A 23711-nucleotide genomic window follows, 5' to 3' on the forward strand; every position below is an offset into this window, starting at 1 on the left:
ATACAGCTAAGAACTGAGTGTGAGGGGTAAGGAACGGGATGTTGAGATTTCTGTTTTGTAGAAACAGGTTTATTCAGGTAAACCCTTGCTCATCAGTCCCCTCCATGGAAGGGAATTCCTATTTAGAAATGGCCTTTGCTGGATTAGTCGTCCAGTTGCAGTTCTCTTCAGTGCTAGACAGTTCCCAAGGATCAAAGACTTGAGAGCACTAGATGGGGAAATGGGAGAAGCAAGGAAAGGAGAAGAGGACACGAGGGGTCAGAGTTCCCGAAATGAGTGTTCATTTCATAGAAGGCTTGGCACTTGAGGCTGGGGTGAGCATGGTTTCAGTGATTGTTCTTCATTGCCTCTTTTGCTGTAGCAATCAGTGGAGTCAGGCTGGAGAGGCTGGGCAATCCTCAGGAATTGATGCTGAAGTAGCTCTTTAGCTGAACCTCTCTCCACCACATCTATCTCAAGACAGCAGTTCAAAAAGTCCTGGAAGATAGCTGACAACTTCTCGGGGTTCTGAAGCTCTGGTGTTCTATTGGTAGTAATGAGGTACAAGGCTCTCAAAGGGTTTTCATTGAAGTATGGAGGCTCCCTCTCAATCATTTCAATTGCCATAATACCCAGGGACCAGATGCTAACCTTAGGTCCACAGGTCTTGCGTGTCACAACTTCAGGTGCCATCCAATATGGAGCTCCCACCATGGTGTTCCTTTTGCTCTGCTCTGGAGCTATCTGTGCACAGAATCCAAGGTCAGTTAACCTGACAGAGCCATCCATTTCCAGCAGAATATTGTCATTCTTGATGTCCCTGTGAATGACTTGGTTCGAATGTAGAAACTCCAAGGCTTGTAGACCCTCTCTGCACACAGCTGATAACTGGCCTTCATCCATACAGGTTTCTGTCACCACATCTGTCAAGGAGCCTCCAGCCAAGTATTCCATGACAACCCATGGCTCATCTCCCATGAGGTAGCTGTCCGGGTAGTTCACAGTATTTGGGTTTTTGTTTTCCCTCTGACCAGGATCTCATTAACAATCAGTTCTCTCTTCAGCTGCTGCTGAAGATGCATCTGTTTGATGGCCACCTCCTGCCCTGTGGTTACATCCATTGCAGGAGACACTGTGCCTGAAGCACCTTGTCCAATCATCTCGAACCGTGTATAGTTCTTCTTGGGACTGCCCACACTCACTATGAGTGATCTCTTCATCAGACATTTTAGGCTTCTTCTTCTGCTTTTCAGTATTATGGGTCGAAGCATCTGGCAGAGTGGTGTTATTCTCAGTAGGAGAAATAGAAAATGTAGCCACATCCTGAGTTGGAGTAACAGGAAGTGATTCAATCACAGAACTTGTATATACAAATTTTGTGTGTTTTGGGCGTGGAGCAATCCCTGGAGGTGGGGTAGCATCGTCATCATCTTCATCTTCAGACACTAGTGACACTGCTGGGGTCTCAGACACAGTCTTCACATTCAAAGTGTTAGAAGAATTATAATCTTCAACTGACTCTAATTATAATCTGCAGCAGCTACTGGTGGTGGGTGCGGGGCCCAGCATCTCTCATCATCTTGTGTATCTGTTGCAGAGCCACACCTCTCCCTGCTCAGCAGCTGGGACAAAGTCCCGACAAATGTATTCTTAAGCATCAGATACAGACTGCTTTCTTATCTCACAGTGGTTCCCAAACTTTCAAGTATACCAGAAGTACCTGGAATTTCAAGGTTTCTTATTTTCTGGATATATTCTTGGTGGTCAACTTGACTTCATCTAGAGTTAACTAAAACTCAAGAATAGAGGACACATCTGTGAGGAATTTCTGCTTAATTTGAAATAAGAAGTTCTACTTCTAATAGGGATCTTTGAGGAAGGAAGACACATTTCAGATACAGATCTAATCTGGGTTCCACTTCTTCTGGAAGCGTATATAAGGACATAGAAAAAGAAGAAAGAAAAAGGAGGAGGAGAGGAAGAAGAAGAGGAGGAAGAGGAAGAGGAGGAGGAGGAGAGGAAGAAGAAGAGGAGGAGAAGGAGGAGGAGGGGGAGGAGGAGGAAGTGGAGGAGGAGGAGGAGGAGAGGAAGAAGAAGAGGAGGGAGAGGAAGAGGGGGAGGAAGAGGAGGAGGAGGGGGAGGAGGAGGAGGAGGAGGAGAGGAGGAGGAGGGGGAGGGGGAGGAGGAGGAGGGGGAGGAAGAGGAGGAGAGGAGGAGGAGGAGGGGGAGGAGGAGGAGAGGAGGAGGAGGAAGGGGAGGAGGAGGAAGGGGAGGAGGAAGAGGGGGGAGGAGGAGGAGGAGGGGGGAGGAGGAGGAGAGGAGGAAGAGGAGGAAGAGGAGGGGGAGGAAGAGGAGGAGAGGAGGAGGAGGAGGGGGAGGAGGAGGAGGAAGGGGAGGAGGAGGAAGGGGAGGAGGAGGAGGGGGAGGAGGAGGAGGAGAGGGAGGAGGAGGGGGGGGAGGAGGAGGAGAGGAGGAAGAGGAGGGGGAGGAGGAGGGGGAGGAGGAGGGGAGGAGGAGGAGAGGAGGAAGAAGAGGAAGAGGAGGAGGAGGAGGAGAAGGGGGAGGAGGAGGGGGAGGAGGAGGAGGAGGAGAAGGGGGAGGAGGAGGAGGGGGAGAAGGAGGAGGAAGCGGCAGTGGCAGCGGCAATGGTGGCAGTTGCTGCTGCTGCTGCTTTTGCTCTTTGCTTGCCCTTGCATTACTAGAAAGCCTATCCCTTCGCTGGCATTAGAGCCTTCCTTCTCTGGGATTCCAGTGTATATACTAAAAGACCAGCTGAGACATCCAACCTTGTGGACTGAGCAACTACTGGATTCTTAGACTTTCTGATCATAGGCACCACTGTTGGACTAGCTGGACCACAGCCTGTAAATAAGTTTAAAAAATCCTCTGTGTGTGTGTGTGTGTGTGTGTGTGTGTGTGTGTGTGTGTGTGTGTGTGTTTACAGAGAGAGAGAGAACTTCATTTTATAAGTTCTGTTACTCTAGAGAACCCTGACTAATGTACTATAATGGGACCTGAAAATTTACATTTCTAACAAGCACACTATGAGTGACTCTATGGAGTTTCAGCTCCCAACGGTTGCTATACACAATTAGTAGGCTTTGAGAAAGTAGCATTCAATCTTTACTCACTCTCAGAATCATCTGATCAAGAATCATAGCTCACTTCACAGAAAACCATTTAGATGATTGTCATCTAAAGGACTAACTCTTTCTTGTATGACTTAACTGGTTTCAGACTTATGATAGGTCACTGGTGCTATCAGTGAGTTTGATTATTTTGATATTTTATAATGAAATATGTTAACATTTGAAAGATCTATATAACTCAATTCAGTGAAGCACTATTTTCCAATTGATAAATTCAGGCCATTATAGCATTAGCCATGGGTAAGAGATCTCTGCAAAGCTCAAGACCTGTGTGATCTAGTGGCCAGGGTGTGAGAGGGTCACTTGCAAAGTTTTATATTCAGTAAATAATGTAGAAGAAACTATCATTCAATGCATTCTGTTTTAATATCTGAGAACACCTGCAATTATCTGGAAATGATATTCTTAAATATTCTTTCCTCTTTCAACCACATTTCTTTAATGAAGCCAAATTTTCTTTGCAGGTTTAAAACAAAATAATGCATGCATTTAATTAAATCAGATGTTAAGAGATGCAACAATATAAACCAAAGCCTTTTTGCTAATTAATTCTCCTGGTTTTGAAAAATAAAGTAAATTTCTATAAAATATATGTGTTCAAATGTAATAAATTTATTGTTAAATAATTTAAAATTTGTTATAGCTCTAGCATAGCAAGTCAGTATAAATCTGATTTTTATATAAAAAATGTGGAAGATTGACTAGTTGTCCAGAGTGAACGGCGTGCCGAGATGAATGAGTAGCTGCACCATTGCCCAGGGTGGTTGGGGAACTGCCTCATTTCCAGAAAAGCAGAGCAACCGAGGTGGAGCTGGGTCAGGCCATCAAGCACTGGGGAGGTGGAGGGCAATCCCAACTACAGTTGCGAGCTTCTAGACACTGAGGCAAACACCCCTTCCTTCCTCCAATGTGAGCAGACTCAGCTGGAAAGTTAGAGGACTAGAGAACAACAACCAAAGGAGCGATGGGTAGAAATGGTGAGAAGTCTGTCGCTCTGGCCGGAATTTCCTGTGCACTCATTGGTTGAAGGGTAAAAGCAAATCCATTCAGCTCTTATGAACAAAACTAGAAATTCAAAATCAGGAATTCGGGAGAAGGGACCTTTAATTCTAAAGTTAGAAATGAAGATAAATAAAGGAGAAAAGGGAAGGAAGCAGAGGTTGCAGCATTAACAAAGGACACAGGAGAACACATGCGGGGAAGGAAGGCAGTCCTGAGTAGAGAAAACGACAGTAAGACAGAGGGAAAAGACCACAAACAGATGACAGTATGTCCAGAGACAGGATGAGGACTGATAGAAAAGGGCTTTCTGAGGAACAGAAAGGGGGTTTTGGAAGTAGTAGAAATCCAAATTTCAACTGGAGGGGAGGAAATGAGAGACAATCTATCCAGACACAAGCAAAGGGGGCCTGAAGGGGACCTTCTGAGTGACAGAGCAGCTTTAGGAGTGGACATTGTAGAAGCAGACACTTCAACAGAAAATGTAGATGACAAAGGGGATCTGTAAGGAAACAGAGGTAAGAACAAAATGGAGAAGTATGTAGAGTTCAGAGTGCAACCTAAGGACTGTCAATAAACCTGATTGGTAACAGCCCCAGAAGGGACGGCGTTCCGAGGGGAGGGTCCTTATCAAAGGAAAATGTACTAAGAAGATCTTAAACTGACGGTGTGGTTTCAGACAGAGTGTCTACCAAATACCAACTGGACAGAATGAAGGGAGTCACACAGAAGAACCCTGGGGACAGGGAGGTTACTAATTATTAATTATTAAGAGAGAAAAGCCGTCTAAATGAAAAGATTGGAGAGTTTTAAAGATACTGATTTTTCAGTAGTTACAATGGAAGCTAGAGTGAAATGGAGCATGGGTGGGTGTGCATCCCGAGGGAGAGCCGTGTGCACCTAACACAGAAGTCAGACTGCAAGACAAGGCTCAACATGTGTAGCCCTCATTTATCTTCCCTACTAGGTTCCTGGGAGAAAAGATACACTAAGTTGAGGGAATAAACCTCAAAGAAGGGTTTTTATTTATCCAATAAATAAAAAGTCAAGGAGAACCCAGAGGATGATGGTGAAGGGTAAGCCCAGGACAACAGCTGTTCAGGAAGCACCGAGATCAACCGGTCCAGATGGGAACAGTAGAGATGGCTGGAGGAGCAGGTCTCTGAGGAGACAAAGCCAGCTGCTACCTTAAGTATCCACATTTACAGAAATTTACAACTGTGTAGAGTTTTAAGATGAGTTAATGGTAGATTAAGAGGAGTTAGCAACTAAAGAAAATGGTGGTTATCAACACTGAAGGAAACAAAAACTTGTGAAATACTAATCAAAGAATACCATATATCTGATCTATGAATTAAATGTACATAGCCTGAGACTGGAGAAATGGCTCAGTGATCATGATCACTTTCTGTGCTTTAGGCTCATAACCACTAAGTAACAATCTGAGTGTGAACTTTCCCACCACTGATCTCCAGCAATGCAGGACAGAGATAGGAGGATCCCTGTGGCTTGCTGGCTGCTAGCCTAGCCCACCCAAAGTGGGAGTTCTGGGGGGGGATCCTGTCTCAAAGGAATGACACAGAGAATGATAGGGGAGGGTATCTGACACCCTTCTCTGGACTCTGTACACACAGAACCCATGCCTCTCTTTCTCTCATGCAAACTAAATTAACTTTAAAATTAATAGGAGCAATGTGAACAATGAATTTTGATCTAACCACTGAAAAATAAAATACTGGAAGATGGATAAAGGGATAAAGTCATATGAAGCCAGAAGCATAAGAGAACTAAATTCTTGCCTTCCATAGTAATTGATTAAGAGAATTGGGGAAAATCAAGATAATTGATTCAGTCAGTCATTAAGAAATATGGAAATTGTCTCTCAGGAGAGATCTATATCTGGTCCCTGTCAGCATGCACTTCTTAGCTTCATCAATCTTATCTAATTGGGTGGCTGTATATGTATGGGCCACATGTGGGGCAGGCTCTGAATGGCTGTTCCTTCAGTCTCTGCTCTAAACTTTGCCTCCATATCTCCTCCTATGGATATTTTTGTTCTCCCTTTTAAGGAGTGAAGCGTCCACATTTTGGTCATCCTTCCTCTTGAGCTTCCTGTGGTCTGTGGATTGCATCTTAGGTAATTCGAGCTTTTGGGCTAATATCTACTGATCAATGAGTGCATATCAAGTGTGTTTTTCTGTGATTGGGTCAAATACAGAGGTGAATGTTAGCAGCAAACCGCTGAACTAAGAATAGGACCCCATTTGGGGGAATTAGAGTAAGGATTGAAAGACCTGAAGGGGCTTGCAACCCCATAAAAACAACAATGCCAACTAAACAGAGCTTCCAGGGACTAAACCACTACCAAAAGACTATACATGCACTGACCCATGGCTCCAACTGCATATGTAGCAGAGAATAGACTTGTCGGGGCACCAGTGGCAGAGGAACCCCTTGGTTCTGCCAAGGTTGGACCCACAGTGCAGGGGAATGTCAGGGGTGGGGGCAGTAAGGGGGGTGGATAGGGGGACCACTTGTATGGGGGAGGGGGGATGAGTGCTTATGGACAGGAAACCAGGAAAGGGAATAACATTTGAAACGTAAATGAGAGAGAGAGAGAGAGAGAGAGAGAGAGAGAGAGAGAGAGAGAGAGAGATATTAGGTTATTCTTGCTTGATATTCCCATGAATACAGGTGACCAGAAGATAGGAGAAGAAATATAATGTCCTACTTTGACTCTGTTGCTGGGATAAAGTTCTCTCAATAAAATCAACTTGAGGTGAAAAAAGAAACATGGAAATAAACATATTGGCGGGTAAGCTATGCAAACTGCTTTTGGACCAGGGAAATTAGGGCATAAATGATAGAGTTGGGCAGTGACAATTTCTTTAATATTAAAGAATAAGATTATTTTCAAATGTGTTAATTTCCAACGTTACATTTTATATGTATTGTATTACTAATATTTATGTCATCATAAATATACTCTGTGGGATTTCAAACTGGTGCAGTCAGTATGGAAATCAGTGTGATCAGGGGTTGGGGATTTAGCTCAGTGGTAGAGCGCTTGCCTAGCAAGCGCAAGGCCCTGGGTTCAGTCCCCAGCTCTGAAAAAAAAAAAAAAAGGAAATCAGTGTGGTGAACTCTCAAAAGCTAAACATGAGTGTCCGTATGACCCAGTTATGTCACTCGACTTGATGTTCTAGCCACAGATACACCGTTCAGCCATGATCGGTGTTGCTCTACTCACAATAACTATGAAATGGAAACAACTTTAAATATCTTTTAATTGATGAGTGAAAGATGATATTATTTCTTCATATATACATACATATGAATGTATTGTGGAATACTATTGAGCTGTAAAGAAAAAATGAAATAATGAACTTGGTAAATAAATGGACAGAATTTATGAGAAAAGATCATACTGAGTAATGTGACCAAGACCCAGAAAGACAAATGTCACGTGCTCTCCCTCACTGGAAGCTCTTAACTCCAAATATTCAGATGTGAGTACATATCCTTATCCTGTCATAGCTGTGGAAACCAGGAAAGTTAATGGGTCCATTTCCAGGATAAGGGGGCTGGGGAGCAACAGAGAGGGGAATAACAGGGCTCCATGTGATCTGATCAGGGAAACTGAAAAGGGGATCTCTTTAGGGAGGAGAAGGGAGCTAAACACAGAAGGCGGAGAGTCAAAGAGAATAGCAGGATGCAAGGGAAATGGGAAAGGGGGCTCTTCAGGGGGAGGTAAACACAGGAGAAGGGTAAAAAACAATAAGAATGTCTGAAAAGCAATAATAAATCATAACCTTAATATCTAGAGAAACCTCCAGACTGACTTCCGTAGTGACTGCTCCAGTTTGTACTCTTCCCAGGATCACCCAGGGCTCCTTTCCATCGGTCCTGGGTTTGGCTTCATTGATAGGCATTCTGACAAGGGGACATGAAATCTCCACGTGCATTTGCCGTGTGTGTCCCTCGTGGCTGAGGATGCAAGCCTTTCTCATGGACCTACTGCTGCTTGTACTTTGTGTTTTGAGAAGCACTGTCCACTATACTCCCCCACTTATGGATTGAATTATTTGGATATGCACTTTGGAATTTACATCTTTTAGTTCTTTATACATTCTAATACCAGTCTGTGGTAAGATGTGTAAGTAACAAATACACCCTTTCATCCCAACCTCTATTTATGCATTCTGTTCACTCCTTACTTTGCCATGCAGAAGCTTTTAAATCTCATGCAAGCCCATTTGTCAGGTCTTGCAAGGGGTTCTGGACTACTTTGTCCGGTTTAAATCCTTGTCTATGACCATGGTTTGAAGTGTTTTTCCCCCCTAGCACTTTTAGAGTTTCTTCTCAGGCTCATGGGCTGACAGAATTAATATTATGAAAACTGCAATACTATCAAAGTGGACTGCAAACTGAGCAAAGTCCTATCAAAATTGCAGTGAAATAACCACACAAGTAGACAACAGTCCTTGCTTTCTTTCTATGGATGCACCGAAGTCAAGTAGACAACACAATCCCAATCAGGAGCAATAATGCCTGGGCATCACATTTAATTTCAAATACTACTATAGTAGGAAGGAATGGAAATAGCACAGGACTGAAAGTCCTAGTGCAGTCAGAGACCAGGGAGAGCACAGAGGGCCTAGACACGGACATCAGGGAGAGGACAGAGGACCCAGACACAGACACCAGGGAGAGCACAGAGGACCCAGACACAGACACCAGGGAGAGCACAGAGGACCCAGACACAGACACCAGGGAGAGCACAGAGGACCCAGACACAGACACCAGGGAGAGCACAGAGGACCTAGACACAGACACCAGGGATAGGACAGAGGACCTAGAAGCAAACTTATACATCGGTACAATCATCTGACTTTTGGCATATGTGTCAAAAACATTTAATGGAGAAAAGATAGCCTCTTTGATAAATAATGCTAGGAAAATACATATCCACATAGAGATAATACAATAAACTAGACCCCCTGTCTCTCATCATTTACAAAATCAACTCAAAATGGTCCAAAGACCTTCAAATGTCTCTTGTAGGCAAAATATTTAGGTCTTCTATGTCATTCAATCTAAGTTTCCTTGCATTAATTATACAGTTTACAACAATTATACCTAATACAATTATTGATTTGTTATGGTTAGCCCGACTATTTTTTATGTTTAATTTCTGACTCTCTCATTTATTTTTATTTTCTCTATTTGTCATTGTTTTCTTCCTTTTATGATTTTTCAAAATTAAATCACCATTTCTTAGCATTCTTTATGATTTTTTAAAATTAAACCACCATTTCTTAGTATTCAGTCGCTATTCTTTATGATTTTTAAAAATGTCTAACTGTGTCCAATATTTTACAAGTGAATCCTTTAAGAATAAACTTTCACTTGTGCATACTGGTCTTCATAATATGATACCATATTAATCCATGCAAAAGAATGCCACAGCCGTATTTCTACTTAGTGCCTGTTTTTCTTACCCTTGTAGATGTCTTGTCATACATATTTTACAGTCACAAATGTAGTGAACCCTACAATATAATTCACAAATTCACATTCATCTGTTTTTAAAAAAATAAAGAGGAAAAATAGTGTTTTTTATTTAACCAAGAATCTGTGGTTTCCGGTGTCCTTTGTTCTTTCTGAACATCCAAGTCTCATCTGCTATTAATAGTGTCTTTGTGTCTGAAAACTTAGTGTTTTGTGTCCTTTATTAATCAAAATCACCTTCATGTCATTTGCATTTCTAAAAAGCATTTTTCTAATGGAATATTATGTGGTCATTATAAATAATGAGCTCCTATCATTGGTAACAACATATCTGAGCGTGGGGCACATAAGCTAGGCACAGAAAGACAGACACTATATATTTTCACTGCTGGTGGAAGTTTGAAGTTGACCTTATGCTTCCATAAGCAGACTATAGCACAGTGTCACAAGGAGTGCGTAGTTTACAATACACTGCATTTCCCTGTGACCAATTAATGTGGACATTTCCCCCTAACTCCTGAATGTTTACAACAATTACTATGAAATTGTTGTTAATTAATTCTAATATCTGGATCATGAAAAACTTAGTTTTATTATAATTAATGTGTGCTAAATATAAAAGAACGCACATGCACACCTGCACCTGAAATTTCTATATTGACAGTTTTAGCTTTTCAGCTGTTGTTTTGAACCCGGCTCTTCAGATCTCAGTGAGCACATGCATTGCCAGGACCAGAGATTCAAGGGAAGTTTACGTGCACTTCTGGAATTTTTCCCATGAGCTTCTTCCAGCCTCTAGTTCCTCCTTATGATATAACCACCTATTTCTGCTCCCATTCTATATACTTTGTGAAATATGGATTAACTGACTACCAGAAAGGTCACATAAATATGGCTTTCATCTCTTATCATTCACCTTTATCAAGAATTAAGTATCTCCCTCTAGTTTCTACTCCTTTCCGAAACATACATGTGTCTGTTTGTTTTTAAAGTATTTAGATATAAGCTATACCACTGTGCCTGTAATTAGAATTTAATATTGGTATAATTATTGCTGGGTTTCTACACAATGGATAGATTAAATTAAGTATTTTGGCCCTTAAAACACAGGAAATTTGGGAGCATGATCTTCTAAATTAAACAATTTAAACACATAGAGCAGACCTGGTCAACATATGAAATTCAGGAAGAGTTTCTAGTGCATTGTTATATTGTCAATGTAGCCACTAATACTTTAATAGTAAATGCCTAATAAACAATTGTCTAAATAAGGTACGTCATGAATTGAATAAATACCTTTTAATTTGAAAAAATACAAAATGGTGAAAAAACAAATTATGAAAATATTTTGTAAATTATTTTAAGTATTATGTAAAATGAGCAAGAGAAAGAGTGAGAGAGAACCTATTGATAATAAAATCAAGGATATGAAGGTTAAAACTCAAAAGATGACAAGGAGTCAGGCATATGAATGGTAGGGAGAAGACAAAAGGAACAGCCTGTAGGAAGGGAATGAGGCACACAAGGAAGCTGCACAAGGAGGGCACACAAGGAAGGCACTGAGGCACACATGCGCAGGGACCTTCAGAGAAGAAAACCCTCCCTCGGTGTGCAGGAGAGAGCAAATGCAGTCGAGTTATGGTCCAGGGACAGCAACTGACATCAGGAGATAGTGTGTTAGTTACTGCTCTCTGCAGCTGAGAAAAATACTGTGGCCAAGAGAAGGTTAGGAGAGGGAAGAGTCTGTTCTGGATCGCAGTTCAAAAAAAATGAGTTTATCATGGCAGGAAGACTGAGGACAGTTAGGAGAACACAGTGGGCCAGGAAACTGGAAGGTCACATGTCATTTGAATACAACAGGAGTGAGGGAGAGGTAGAGGGGTGACAGGCTGGGGCCCTGCAGGGCGGGGTTGGGGGGAAAGAACAGGAAATGGGGAAAGATAAAAACTCTCAAGCCTGCCCCTACTGATGCACTTCCTCCAGCAAGGCTCCACTCCCTAAAGGCTCCATAGCCTTCCCAAATGGTGACATTAACTGAGATCCAAGTGCTTAAAATGCATGAACATCTTGGGAACATGTCTCATTCAACCCAGAACATATAGTAATCAAAGGCCAGGGAACAGAGTTTGCCTTCCGGTTTCTGAGTGAATATAAATGACAAGTCGGAGACTTATTCTATGACTCACAGAAACACGAAGAAGGACAAGAATTTCTGGGGAAAAAAAAATCTTGAAACTTCTTGTTTAGGTAAACTGGGTCTGAATATAGGCTAAAACAGTTCTCACGGTGACTTGAGTTATTGATTACCAATACCCCAAAGTTCTTCTGGATACTCGAATAATTATTCTATCCCCTTCATTTTCCTTTCTCACTCTCATTGTTCCACCATGGACCCACATAACACAGGGGACAGACAAGGGAGAACGGGTGCAGCCAAACTGCATCACACTGACAAGTAACTGAGATGCTGTTCAAGGAGAAAGGATTCCAAAATTCAACACGCTAGCACAGACACCAAGAGACTTAGAGAACACCTAAATGTACCCACTAGATGGCTGCCTTCACTCTAGACAGCCACTGTCACATTAGACAGCTACTTTCACACCGCTGCATCACTAGTCATACTAGTCAGCTACCCTCAAACTGGACAGCTACCTTCACACTGGACGGCTACCCTCACACTGGACGGCTACCCTCACACTGGACGGCTACCCTCACACTGGACGGCTTCCCTCACACTGGACGGCTACCCTCACACTGGACGGCTACCCTCACACTGGACGGCTACCCTCACACAGGACGGCTTCCCTCACACTGGACGGCTTCCCTCACACTGGACGGCTACCCTCACACTGGACGGCTACCCTCACACTGGACGGCTTCCCTCACACTGGACGGCTTCCCTCACACTGGACGGCTACCCTCACACTGGACGGCTTCCCTCACACTGGACGGCTACCCTCACACTGGACGGCTACCCTCACACTGGACGGCTTCCCTCACACTGGACGGCTACCCTCACACTGGACGGCTACCCTCACACAGGACGGCTACCCTCACACTGGACGGCTACCCTCACACTGGACGGCTACCCTCACACTGGACGGCTACCCTCACACAGGACGGCTACCCTCACACTGGACGGCTACCCTCACACTGGACGGCTATCCTCACACTGGACGGCTACCCTCACACTGGACGGCTACCCTCACACTGGACGGCTACCCTCACACTGGATGGCTACCCTCACACTGGATGGCTACCCTCACACTGGACAGCTACCCTCACAAGGCCAGTTGCACTTGAGGTAACAGAACTTGTCAACATGAGATTCTTCCTGGAGTGTTGAGGCTTTTTCTAAAACTGCTTTATTTTCTTAATAATAATTTTTCTAAATAAGCAAATAAATAATACAAATTTCTTAATATTTTCTCTTTTTAACCTGCTTTATATTATCAAATTTCTAGGCACTAATTAAAACTACAGATGGTAATATATTATTTCTCTGTTCACATGATATATTGAACAGTCAAAACTGCTTCCTCTCTTAAACAGAGAAATTCATTTCCCAAGGGAAGGCCTACAGGGAAATGGTGTCACACTTCATCTCCATTATCCTTCATCCATGACAGATTAATTTAAGAGTGTACATTAATAGGGAGGATTTCTAAATTGTCAGTATTGGGGGGAGGGTTATGGTTTTGAAAATAATAACATAAAGTCATAGCACATCAGACAACATGTGTTCTAATAACAGCTTTAGAGATGATTTTAATTTTTCTTGAAAGATAAAGGGTAGTTTATCAAATGTCAGCTGTGAACTTGGTGACAACTAATTATCTTCCATTTCACAGCAGCTGATAAGTGAGATAAAGATGATGAATACCTACTGTTGCCAGGTAACCGCATCTACTGTGCTTCCTGCCACCTTCAGGAATCTGTAGGAATACAGAAAAAAGATGGTGTGACTTGAAATAACCATATCTCCAGAGCTACAATGAGGCAAAGCAAGACATATATTGGGCCATTCACACGCTGATATACTTCCTCAGAGAACCAACCCCTAGTCCTAGCAGTGGAAATCAAACTCCCAGTGCAGCATTTTCCTCACATCTGTCAGGTTCCCAAGTCCATGCCTGACAGTTCTCACACTCATCTTTGCATGATCCAAACATACCTGTGCTGCTTCCTATTCTCCAAAGACTCTGATCTCAGCTGGGAAACAATGCTCTTTCTCAAGCATGGCAGCACTGTAGATGCCTTTGGAAACTGCAGGCCTATCTCCCTGGAGAAGGCATGGGAGAAGCCAATTTCACATCTGCAAAGCACTGTCAAACATGCTCCAGTGCACAGCTGCCACATCTATGTGAAACACTTATCCACTTCCAGAGCAGCTAGATAGGAAGCTAAGCATCCTCCATCCAGTATGCCTAGCTCTAAAGCAGAGAGAGGCTGGCTCTGGGCACAGTTTACAGCAAAGCCTTGTGTGACCCCGAGCAGGTTCAGAACCAAAGAGGAGAATGCATTGTGTTTTGCAGATGCCACAGGCCACATGTTTGAAATAACTGTCTGTGCTCACTTGTTCGAGGGCATGTATTGCCAAGGCTACTACTTTTCTTGGAGAGTTGTTACTCAAAATCAGGAATCAAAGGAAACATCCCAGTTCTTTCAAATGTTCTTTTCAGCCTCAAGACTCCAAAGAAGAATGTCTCTTCAAAGAAAACATTTGATTGTGTTTTATAACCAAAGAACTCTTGAACAGAAGAGATGGTCTCTTTCCTGGAAGACCCTTGCCGTATCCCACACTAGCAGAATTTCTCTAGATAGATGGATGAGCAAAGAAGGGAACTGGGAGCAAATCAAAAGTTCTGTTTTGCTGTGATGGTGGGAAAGGACTCTGTCTACCTGTAGAACAAACTGGACGTACGTGGAAACCAGGAATTTTAATTAGCCACAAAGTGAGTCTATAAAGGAATAAGGGAAAAGGGAGAAGGGCGTCAGAAAGACCCGTCAAACAGGATGGGAGAAACAGCTGGAGGAAGAAGCAACTGCCTCGATGGTCTTCGATTGATTTTGTCTTTTATGCTTTCACTTTTCTTTCTGTAGTACCAGTCTACAGTCTGGGAGCAAGAATGAGGAAATATAACAGTACATAAAACAGAATGGAATTAGTCTGATGGGTTTACTCAAAATGTCATGTGGCTTGGAAGGCATTTTCTGAGCACTTAGTATGCACTCTGTATGTGTGCACATCCGTGTGTATGTGTGTGTGTGTGTGTGTGTGTGTGTGTGTGTGTGTGTGTGTGTGCTCGGTGAGGAGGATGTTGGATGTTACCAATCCCTCGTTACAGATTACGTGCAGCTTCTTCACTGGCTAGAAAGGTAGACTTTTCAGATTTTCCACATGGCTGACTCTAGGTTATGCCACTTCACCTCATTTCACCAGCAGGAAAACCTTTGGTTCTGGCGGGGTGGTTCGCCCTCCTCCCTGCTTCCCTGCCCTGTGTTTAGGAGTCCCCTTTCGGAGTTAGCAGGACAGAAATGTTTATGTACTTGGTCATTTCCACGTTGGTATGTGCAGCCCAAGTCAATAAGCACATAGTAAGCATCTGTCAAGGTGCAGAAAAAGAAAATAAAACACTATAGGGCCAAAGGAAATGAATGAGAACACCCGGACTATTTCTGCGGCATCTGTAGTCCAAGCCATAGAGGACTCGGTGGCCTAGAGATAAAGGGAGGAGATGGCATCTTTATCTCTTCTTCAGGATGTTGTAAGTCAGAACAGCTAGACAGTCTTACATGGAAACATTATTAGTTTTTTAAAAGAAAAGAAACAAAGATTTAAACATACATTTGCAAGGGATTTACTCCTCCAAAATAGTTTCTATCATCTCTGAAATAATAATAGTTTTTAAAAACTGCCTTCCAAATCATAAAAATAACCACAAGGAAACTGCCTGTTCTTATAAACTGTTTTCAGCTTCTCATGCGTGTAGATCTCACACTCTGCACAAGAAAACAATCAGGGAGAGATTCCTATTTAAAGTACAGACAGCTGCATCTTATAGGGGTGTTTGAGTTGTTCAAATTCACACAGCCAGTGTGGACTAAGATCAGAATTTGTTTCCAAATCCAACCCGGTTTCTGGAACCCTGCAAGGCCCCTAAGCTAGCTCCCCAGAGCCGAGTATATAGTAGAACTCTAAAATGGAAAAGGAAAGTTGAAATTTTATGTTGAGAGAATACAGCCGTATTTATTAGAAAACATTCAGGCTTAAATATCTTCCTTACATTTCTTACTTTTTTCTAAAAAAGCAAGCTCTTTAGTATTTATTTGCAAGAAAATGTGCAGAATGCGCACATCAAGCGGTGATCCAGTTGGTGTCCATCCACAGGCAAACACAGTGCGACCCAGATGACAGAAACGTACACGCTAACCACCAAGGGTACTGTGTGCCACACCAGTTCCAGCCTCTGTGCTGGTGCGGTCACAGTTGGGAGAGCAGCTATCTCCGCCGTCTGCGGTGTTAGAAGGGTGTGAGTAGAAAGCAGATCCATATCATGTGTACCTCTGAATAGAACAGAGGCAGAGGGTCTAGCTTGTGCTATAAGGAACAACCTGGTTTATGAACATGACAAGCATGAACAAGACAAGCTATGTTCTCAGGGTCCAGTGTAGCTGGATGCCAAGAAAGAGGTGAGGGAATGGTAGGAGGTCAGGCTGGTCAGGGCTTTAGCAAGAAAGCACTGTAATAACCTGATCCTTGTCCTAACAGTAAGATGCTCATCCAAATCCCATTGCGTCTGTGTGTCCAGCTGCTAGCAGGGCTATAGGACAAGCTCATGTGTGTCCTTCACGGATGGCTGTTCAGTTTAGCATTTGGTTTTTAGGAAGATGACTCCAGCTGCAGTAAGTGTGAAAGTTACCGGTGGGAGTTGGTTGGCAGGAGTCTACTGCAAGGGGATGAGGAGCTTTGAATTGTGACAATGAAACACAGTATGGTAGAGCAAGGGAGGTTGTGGAAGTTTTAATTGTCGCACTATTGAGATATTTCTAACAGGACTTTCTAATCCTATTGAAGATACATTGAAAAACTAAAAGTTGGGGCTGGAGAGACGGCTCAGCGGTTAAGAGCTCCAACTGCTCTTTCAGAGGTCCTGAGTTCAATACTCAGCAACCACATGGTGGCTCACAACCATCTGTAATGGGATCTGATGCCCTCTTCTGGTGTGTCTGAAGACAGCAACAGTGTACTTATATACAATAAATGAATAGACCTTTAAAAAAAAAGTAAATAGTCATTGAGTGTCGCAGCTATGTAGTCACAAGAAAATTAGGACAAAAATGTCCTGCTTGGCCAAAAGGCCCTGGAAAGTCAATGAAAAAGATAGGCAGTTCTCCATGATGAAAACTAGAAACCAACTCTCCATAAGAGCTTCATCTTAGAGACCTGCGTGTGCATTCAGTCATTTGTTCTGCTAAATATGCTAGTAAATCCTTCAATAAATCATTATCAATCAAACTTATATTATATGAAGAATGGGAATGCTATAAAGTTAGGGACATTGAAAATAATACCAATAATCTCTCTATATAGCCATGAAATAGGAGATATGATAGGACAAAATAGAATATTTGGAGAATTTACTGAGAAATATTATGGTGTTTTGAATGTTTGGCCCAGGGAGGAGCACTATTAGGAGGTGTGGACTTGGAGTAGGTGTGGCCTTGTTGAAGAAAGTTTGTCACTGTGGGCGTGGGCTTTAAGACCCTCATCCTAGCTCCCTGGAAGCCAGTCCTCTCCTGTTTGTCTTCAGAACAAGTTGTAGAACTCTCAGCTCCTCCTGCACCATGCCTTCCTGGGCACTGCCATGTTCCCATCTTGATGATAATGGACTGGACCTCTGAACCTGTAAACCAGCCCCAATTAAATGTTGTCCTTATAGAGGTTGACTTGGTCATGGTGTCTGTTCACAGCAAGAACCTAACAGCATGGTACTTAACATAAGTTAGTACCACAGACTGAGGCATTGTTATTATAGGCCTTTGTTTGGAAGAATGTGGATTTTGGGCCTTTGGATTTGGAAAGTAATGGAATGCTTTAAGTGGAGCTTACTGGGCCAATCTAGTAGGGATGTGGAAGACTTTGTTAGGGGTTTCAGAGGAGAAGAATTTCAATACGTGCCTGAGAGATTGTTCTTGATACTGTGATGAAAAAATGTAGCTGCTTTTTTCCCTTCTCTGAAGAGTCTACTTGCATCGACAAAGGAAGTCTCAAAAGAGGTAAACAGATTTTTTTTCTGGTTAGGTCTTGTGAAGAGCATTTTGAACAAGCATAGCAAGCTTAGAAAGGAAAATATATAACATATGGTTCAAGTAATCAGGAGGCACCAGGAAGTAAAATGGAGCTGACTCCTATGTTCAAGAAGATAAACGGATTAAAGGAGTGCTGACTTTGGGGTAACATCCCACACAGCTAACATGGTGGGACACACCTTTGATTCCTGGAGACAGAGGCAAGCAGATCTCTAAGTTCAAGGCCAGCCTGGTATAGAGCAAGTTCTAAGTAGAAAAAAGCTAAGTCTAGGTGTGGTAGCACATGCCCAGGATTCAGGAGACAAAGCCCTGTAGATCTCTGGGTTCAAGGTCAGTCTCCAGAGCAAGTTCCAGAACAGCCAAGTTTAGACAGTGAAGGAGCTGGAAATCAGAAAGCTGGTGATAATGTAATAGAACAAGGGGGCCATGTTCCAGCTAGAGCAAGGAGCAGAACTTGGCAGTTTGTGTCCTGTGGCTCTGGTTTTAGAGTGAAAAACAGAAGATGACTACTGGGACAATTAATCTTGGTTAGCTGGAGCTAAGAAATAAGCAGTGATTAAGAAGAGACCAGCATCACTGAGGTGAAATCTTATGGGAAGTGTTTTTTGAGAGCACAAAGAAGCTGTGTTCCAGAGTTAGCCAAGGTTGTACCTTGTGCTGCAGTTGGACTTGGTAATGTATAAGAATTATTCACGTGGTATTGGTTTTGAAGGTATGAAGGGGTCAATGAGGAGCAGTTGAGGCTTGGCTCTATGAGAGTTTATAGAAAGCCATTGGTGAAGGTACAGCCTTAGTTGTAGTTGACGACCCAGGACTGAAGTAGTCATGTAAGAAGTTGAGGTTTGGCACCATGAATAGAGCCTGAGAAAGGTGAAGCCTAGTTGCAGCAGAAGACTCCAGTGTATTGGAGATGCCAGTACCAAGAGATGACTGCCAAGAACATCAGTAGCAGTGGAGTAGATTAACCTGAGCTTAGAGTACCACAGAGGACACAGCTGGAGGAGTGACCCAAGACCTCTGGAGGAGCCCAGAAAAGCATATGTGGATCCCAGACATTGGAACAAGAAGCTGCAAAGTTGAAGTTGACTTGGAGACCCCAAGATTAACATGTCATAGATTTGGAATACCTGCTGAGGAACGCTGCTAACAGGGAATGGAACTAGCCCAAGAGAAAGGAGTTTGTTGCAGTCACCAAAGATAAAAAAGGAGTTGGAGATCTGAAGACCTCTTTAACAGATAGGGAGATGCAGAGCTTGGAGGCTGCCCAGGCGGTTTCCTGTCTTGTTTTTGGGATTACATTTAAGTGATTGGATGACTGTCAGAAGAGACCTTGAACTTTGGACTTTTAACATTGTTAAGACTGCTATAAACTATGGGGATTTTGAAAGTTAGATTAAATATATTTATTATTTGCTATGGCTAGGAATGGCCCCCATAGACTCATATGTTTGAATAAGCCTATGGGGCCAGGGAGTCAAACATGGTGGTGGTGCTTGGCCCAAGGAGTGGCACTATTAGGAGACATGGCCTTGTTGGAGGAAGTGTGTCACTGTGTGGGGGAAGGGTGGCTATGAGACCTTCCTCCTAACCATGTGGGAGCCAGTCTTCTCCTGTCGGCCTTTGGATGAAGATGTAGAACTCTCAGCTCCTCTAGCCTTACATACGCCTGGTGCTGCCATGCTCCTGCCTTGATAACAGAGAGAAGCTCTGAATCTGTAAGCCAGCTCAAATTAAATGCTGTCTTTATAAGACTTGCCTTGATTATGATGTCTGTTCACAGCAGTAAAACCATAACTATGACAAATATCTTAAAACCAAATATAGTAAAACAAATCAAAACAAAAACAAAAAAATAAAAATAAATAAAAACCCCTTTGGTGATCTTGAAAAGGAAACAATTTATTTCTTACACTATTGTATGCACTTAGAAAAATTTAATACAAAAGGCCCAGTAGATAATTTTGAAGCTTTACAAAATCATTCCAAATTTTGCCGGAAAGAAGCCTAGTAAATTAAGATAAACTGGAATAATAAAGAAATGTCTATTCATTCTATCATGGATTAATGTGTATCTCAAACACAGTAGTGATGAAAACAGTCTTAATTATGGAACTAGTAAGAAAATCTTATGGAGTAGAATAGACTTTTAAAGGTATAAATGTAACAACAAGAATTTACCATCTGGAGAGCATTTAGAATAGGACCACATGACTGGTTTTCATTTTTTTGAAATAGAAATTAAGGTCAGACTCTTACCTTTCTATGTTGTAGAAAATATAAAACTACTTAAATATAATCTAGCTTCAGTGAATATTTAAACTATTTTAATCCCTAAACATTTGTTATTTCCAACAATTTATTACCATTTGACTTCAGTAGTGTAGAGAAGCAACAGAAACATTGTGGCTAACTTTGAGGAAACAGTATTAGTGAACATATGAAAGTCGTTATAAACTATATTTTCTTTTGTTCTTGGTAAATTGATGAGACAAAGCATATGTATGTATTTCTACACTTATTCTGGGGAAGGGAAATAATTTTATGGATAATGTTAAACACCCTATGGGTTTTTGTTTGGTTTGTTTCATTTTGCTTTATCATATGGCCAAAGACAGTCTTCTTATTTTGAGAAGGGTTAAAAATACTTATCACAGATTCAAATACTTTGTTTTCACAAGCCTTTGAATAACATCGTTTAAAACTCCACCAGGAAAAGGGAAATTAACAACAGAAACAGCACAAGGGAAATGGAGTATACAAAATCCCAAGGAACAAATCCGACAGTCAACGGGTCAGAGGCTTGCTCCCTGCTTCCATACCCTCTCCTTGAAAATGAGGACTTTCAACATCTACTTGAGATATATATATATATATATATATATTCTGCTTTATGGCTACACTGTTACCGTGGAAGACAATGAGTCCCAAAAGATCATAACCTTGGTTTATCACAGATACTTATGCTCCTTCCTTTCTCCTCTTTCCCAGAAACAGGTCCACAGCACACAAATGACCAGAATTGCACAGTGCTCAGCAGTAGTGGTGTTAAAGAGAGGGTGTTGCCATCCATACAGAAGAGCACTGTAAGAAGAGCATTAGCTGAAGCTTCCAATGTAAGTTACAGGTCACCCAGGATGTGAATACTGACAAGGAGGGAAATTCCAGCTTCTCCCAAGTTGTATGTTTCCAATGCTGATTGTAAGGCTAGAAGTCTGCAATATGACTTTGGAGGACAAGTGCTCTGACATGACCTCCAGTCATCAAAGGGTAGCAGTGGAGGGAGAACAGGGTCCTGTATGAGAGAAGACTTTTGGCTAGTACCAGGTAGACGTCATGGTTTCCAGGTGTCTTTCCCTTGGGAGCCAATCTGCTGCTATGGGGAAAACCCACTTTCAGTGTATGAGGCCTTTCTTCCTCCAGCGGACTCTGGAGTGATGAGACCGTCTTCCCTTTGTCATCTACCTGCACATATTGATGTATCTGACAATGCGGGGCCTTCTGTCCAGATCGCAACTCTCACTAACGGTAAGGGCCATCTTTATTCATGATCGTTCAGGTTTGATGTCCTTTTCCAGACTATAGAGCACAACCCTAAAAACTTGTTTCTGGACTTTGTTTCCCAGGAAAGAGGACAAGTATTTCACAGAGAACCAGTGATCTAAACAAGTGCACACTTCAGTAAGAGCACAGAAGCCTGACCTACCTTAAAAAGAACCACTGATTATGTCAGACCACAAAGAAGATGTAACAGAGATGCCAAAAGGCCCAGGAAAAACTTGAGAGAAAACTTTCTATTATTAAACGAGGTTGACCTGTAAACTGATGGAAAATTTGGGGCATCTTCATTTGGCCTGCCACCTAATGTTTTCCTAGGCTGATTGATTATATTGGGGCTTGGGTGGAACAAATAAACTATTAATTTCTTTCTTCTTCCCCTTCCTTCTCTCCTTTCCCGATGCTGCCACTGTAGCCTCCTCTCCCCCTCTCTCCTCTATGGGTATGTGGCTTTCTCTCTCCCCTTCAAGTCTCCTTCCTTCTGTCCTTCACTCTCTCTCCCTCTCTGCTTTTATCTGTATATGACAATTTCAGTAGAAAGACAGCACAGCTGAACAGTTGTGGAGGTCTCTGTTACACCTCTGTTTGATACCTCATCCATCCCTCAAGGGAATTTACACAACCTTTATACATAGGGTTTGAAATGAGTAGGATTAGGGGGCTGGAGAGACGGCTCAGCAGTTAAGAGCACTGACTGTTCTTCCAGAGGTCCTGAGTTCAATTCCCAGCAACCACATGGTGGCTCACAACCATCTGTAATGGGATCCGATGCCCTCTTCCGGTGTGTCTGAAGACAGTGACAGTGTACTCACATACATCAAATAAATCTTTAAAAAAAAAAAGAAAGAAATGAGTGCGAGTCTCCAGCCAATCCTTTTTTAGGATCAAAGTTACACTCATATTTGATGTAATTATGCTCTTGAGTAAATACAGGAAAATATAAACATTTACTGATCTACATGCAATGTTAAGCAATGTACATGCTTTCTTTATTATCATTTTAATTTATTATTTGAAAATTTTCTACATGTATACAGTGTGTTTTGATCAAATGCACCTCTACTTCCTCCTCAACATGTCCTCCCATGCTCCACCCACCACCTTCTCCTTTTAACTTCAAGTATTCTTTTTATTTTTATTTTTTTATTTTTTATTTTTATTAAGTTGAGTATTTCTTATATACATTTCAAGTGTTATTCCCTTTCCCGGTTTCCGGGCAAACATCCCCTTCCCCCCTCCCCTTTTTTATGGGTGTTCCCCTCCCCATCCTCCCCACCTTGTTGCCCTCCCCCCAACAATCTAGTTCACTGGGGGTTCAGTCTTAGCAGGACCCAGGGCTTCCCCTTCCACTGGTGCTCTTACTAGGATATTCATTGCTACCTATGAGGTCAGAGTCCAGGGTCAGTCCATGTATAGTCTTTAGGTAGTGGCTTAGTCCCGGAAGCTCTGGTTGGTTGGCATTGTTGTTCATATGGGGTCTCGAGCCCCTTCAAGTTCTTCCAGTTCTTTCTCAAGTATTCTTTTTAAATCCACAGTGTTCCCAGTATGTTCATGAGTTTAGGGTCATCCCATGCAGCACAGGCAGCCTAGTGGGTTTTCTTCCCTGAAGAAAACTGGCTTCCTCCCAAGCAGCCATCAACTAGGGGGTGGTGGCATTATCTTTTCCTTTGACAAATGAAGAAACTGCTCAAGACTACCCACGTAACTCATTACAGAGCAGGATTAAGCCTGATTCTAGTCTAGAGCCCGTATTACAGCCATGCAGGGAGCAGATTTGTAGTCTCTGTTGTAAGGCTACTTTCCCTGAGTCCATGGCAGATGCTGGAGTAGACACAATACATTACCACCTGTCTGGGAACAGGCTAAGAACCTTTCTCAAGACAGATCGCCAAGCATTTGTTACCTGTAACTGGCCCTCAAGATAAAGCCAGTTTGCTCCAGTAGGGGAGGGGGTTGAGAAACTGGAGATTGTAAGACAGTGTCTGAAACAAGAAAGAAGCACATGTAAGAGAATACTAAAGCTGGCAGAACAGGGGTTGTGGGGAAAATGTTGAAATACATCTGGAAGGTTCTGGCTAGGAGAGGAGGGGCTGGCTGGAGGAGTATTGTGATAGGCACGGCTTGGCAATCCCAGTGCTGCTGAGGAGGTTACAGACTTGGATTCAAGCAGAGGGCTTTAACTGACTCGATGTGATTTGTCCT

General features: G+C 42.6%; 1 protein-coding gene and 1 pseudogene across 3 annotated transcripts in view; both read right to left on the bottom strand.

Moving 5' to 3' along the window:
• The window catches only part of Hpse2 (heparanase 2 (inactive)), a 699168-nt gene that overhangs the window by 201226 nt on the left and 474231 nt on the right, over positions 1-23711 (bottom strand). For all 3 annotated transcript variants that reach the window (NM_001415809.1, XM_039085865.2, XM_063270025.1), the window contains one exon: positions 13529-13576. In NM_001415809.1, coding sequence (NP_001402738.1) covers positions 13529-13576 — 48 coding nt within the window. The remainder of the gene's footprint in view (positions 1-13528; positions 13577-23711) is intronic.
• Positions 54-3137, bottom strand: Pak1-ps1 (p21 (RAC1) activated kinase 1, pseudogene 1; annotated as a pseudogene).

Source organism: Rattus norvegicus, chromosome 1 (genome assembly GCF_036323735.1).
Source record: "Rattus norvegicus strain BN/NHsdMcwi chromosome 1, GRCr8, whole genome shotgun sequence".
Taxonomy (NCBI): Eukaryota; Metazoa; Chordata; class Mammalia; order Rodentia; family Muridae; genus Rattus; species Rattus norvegicus.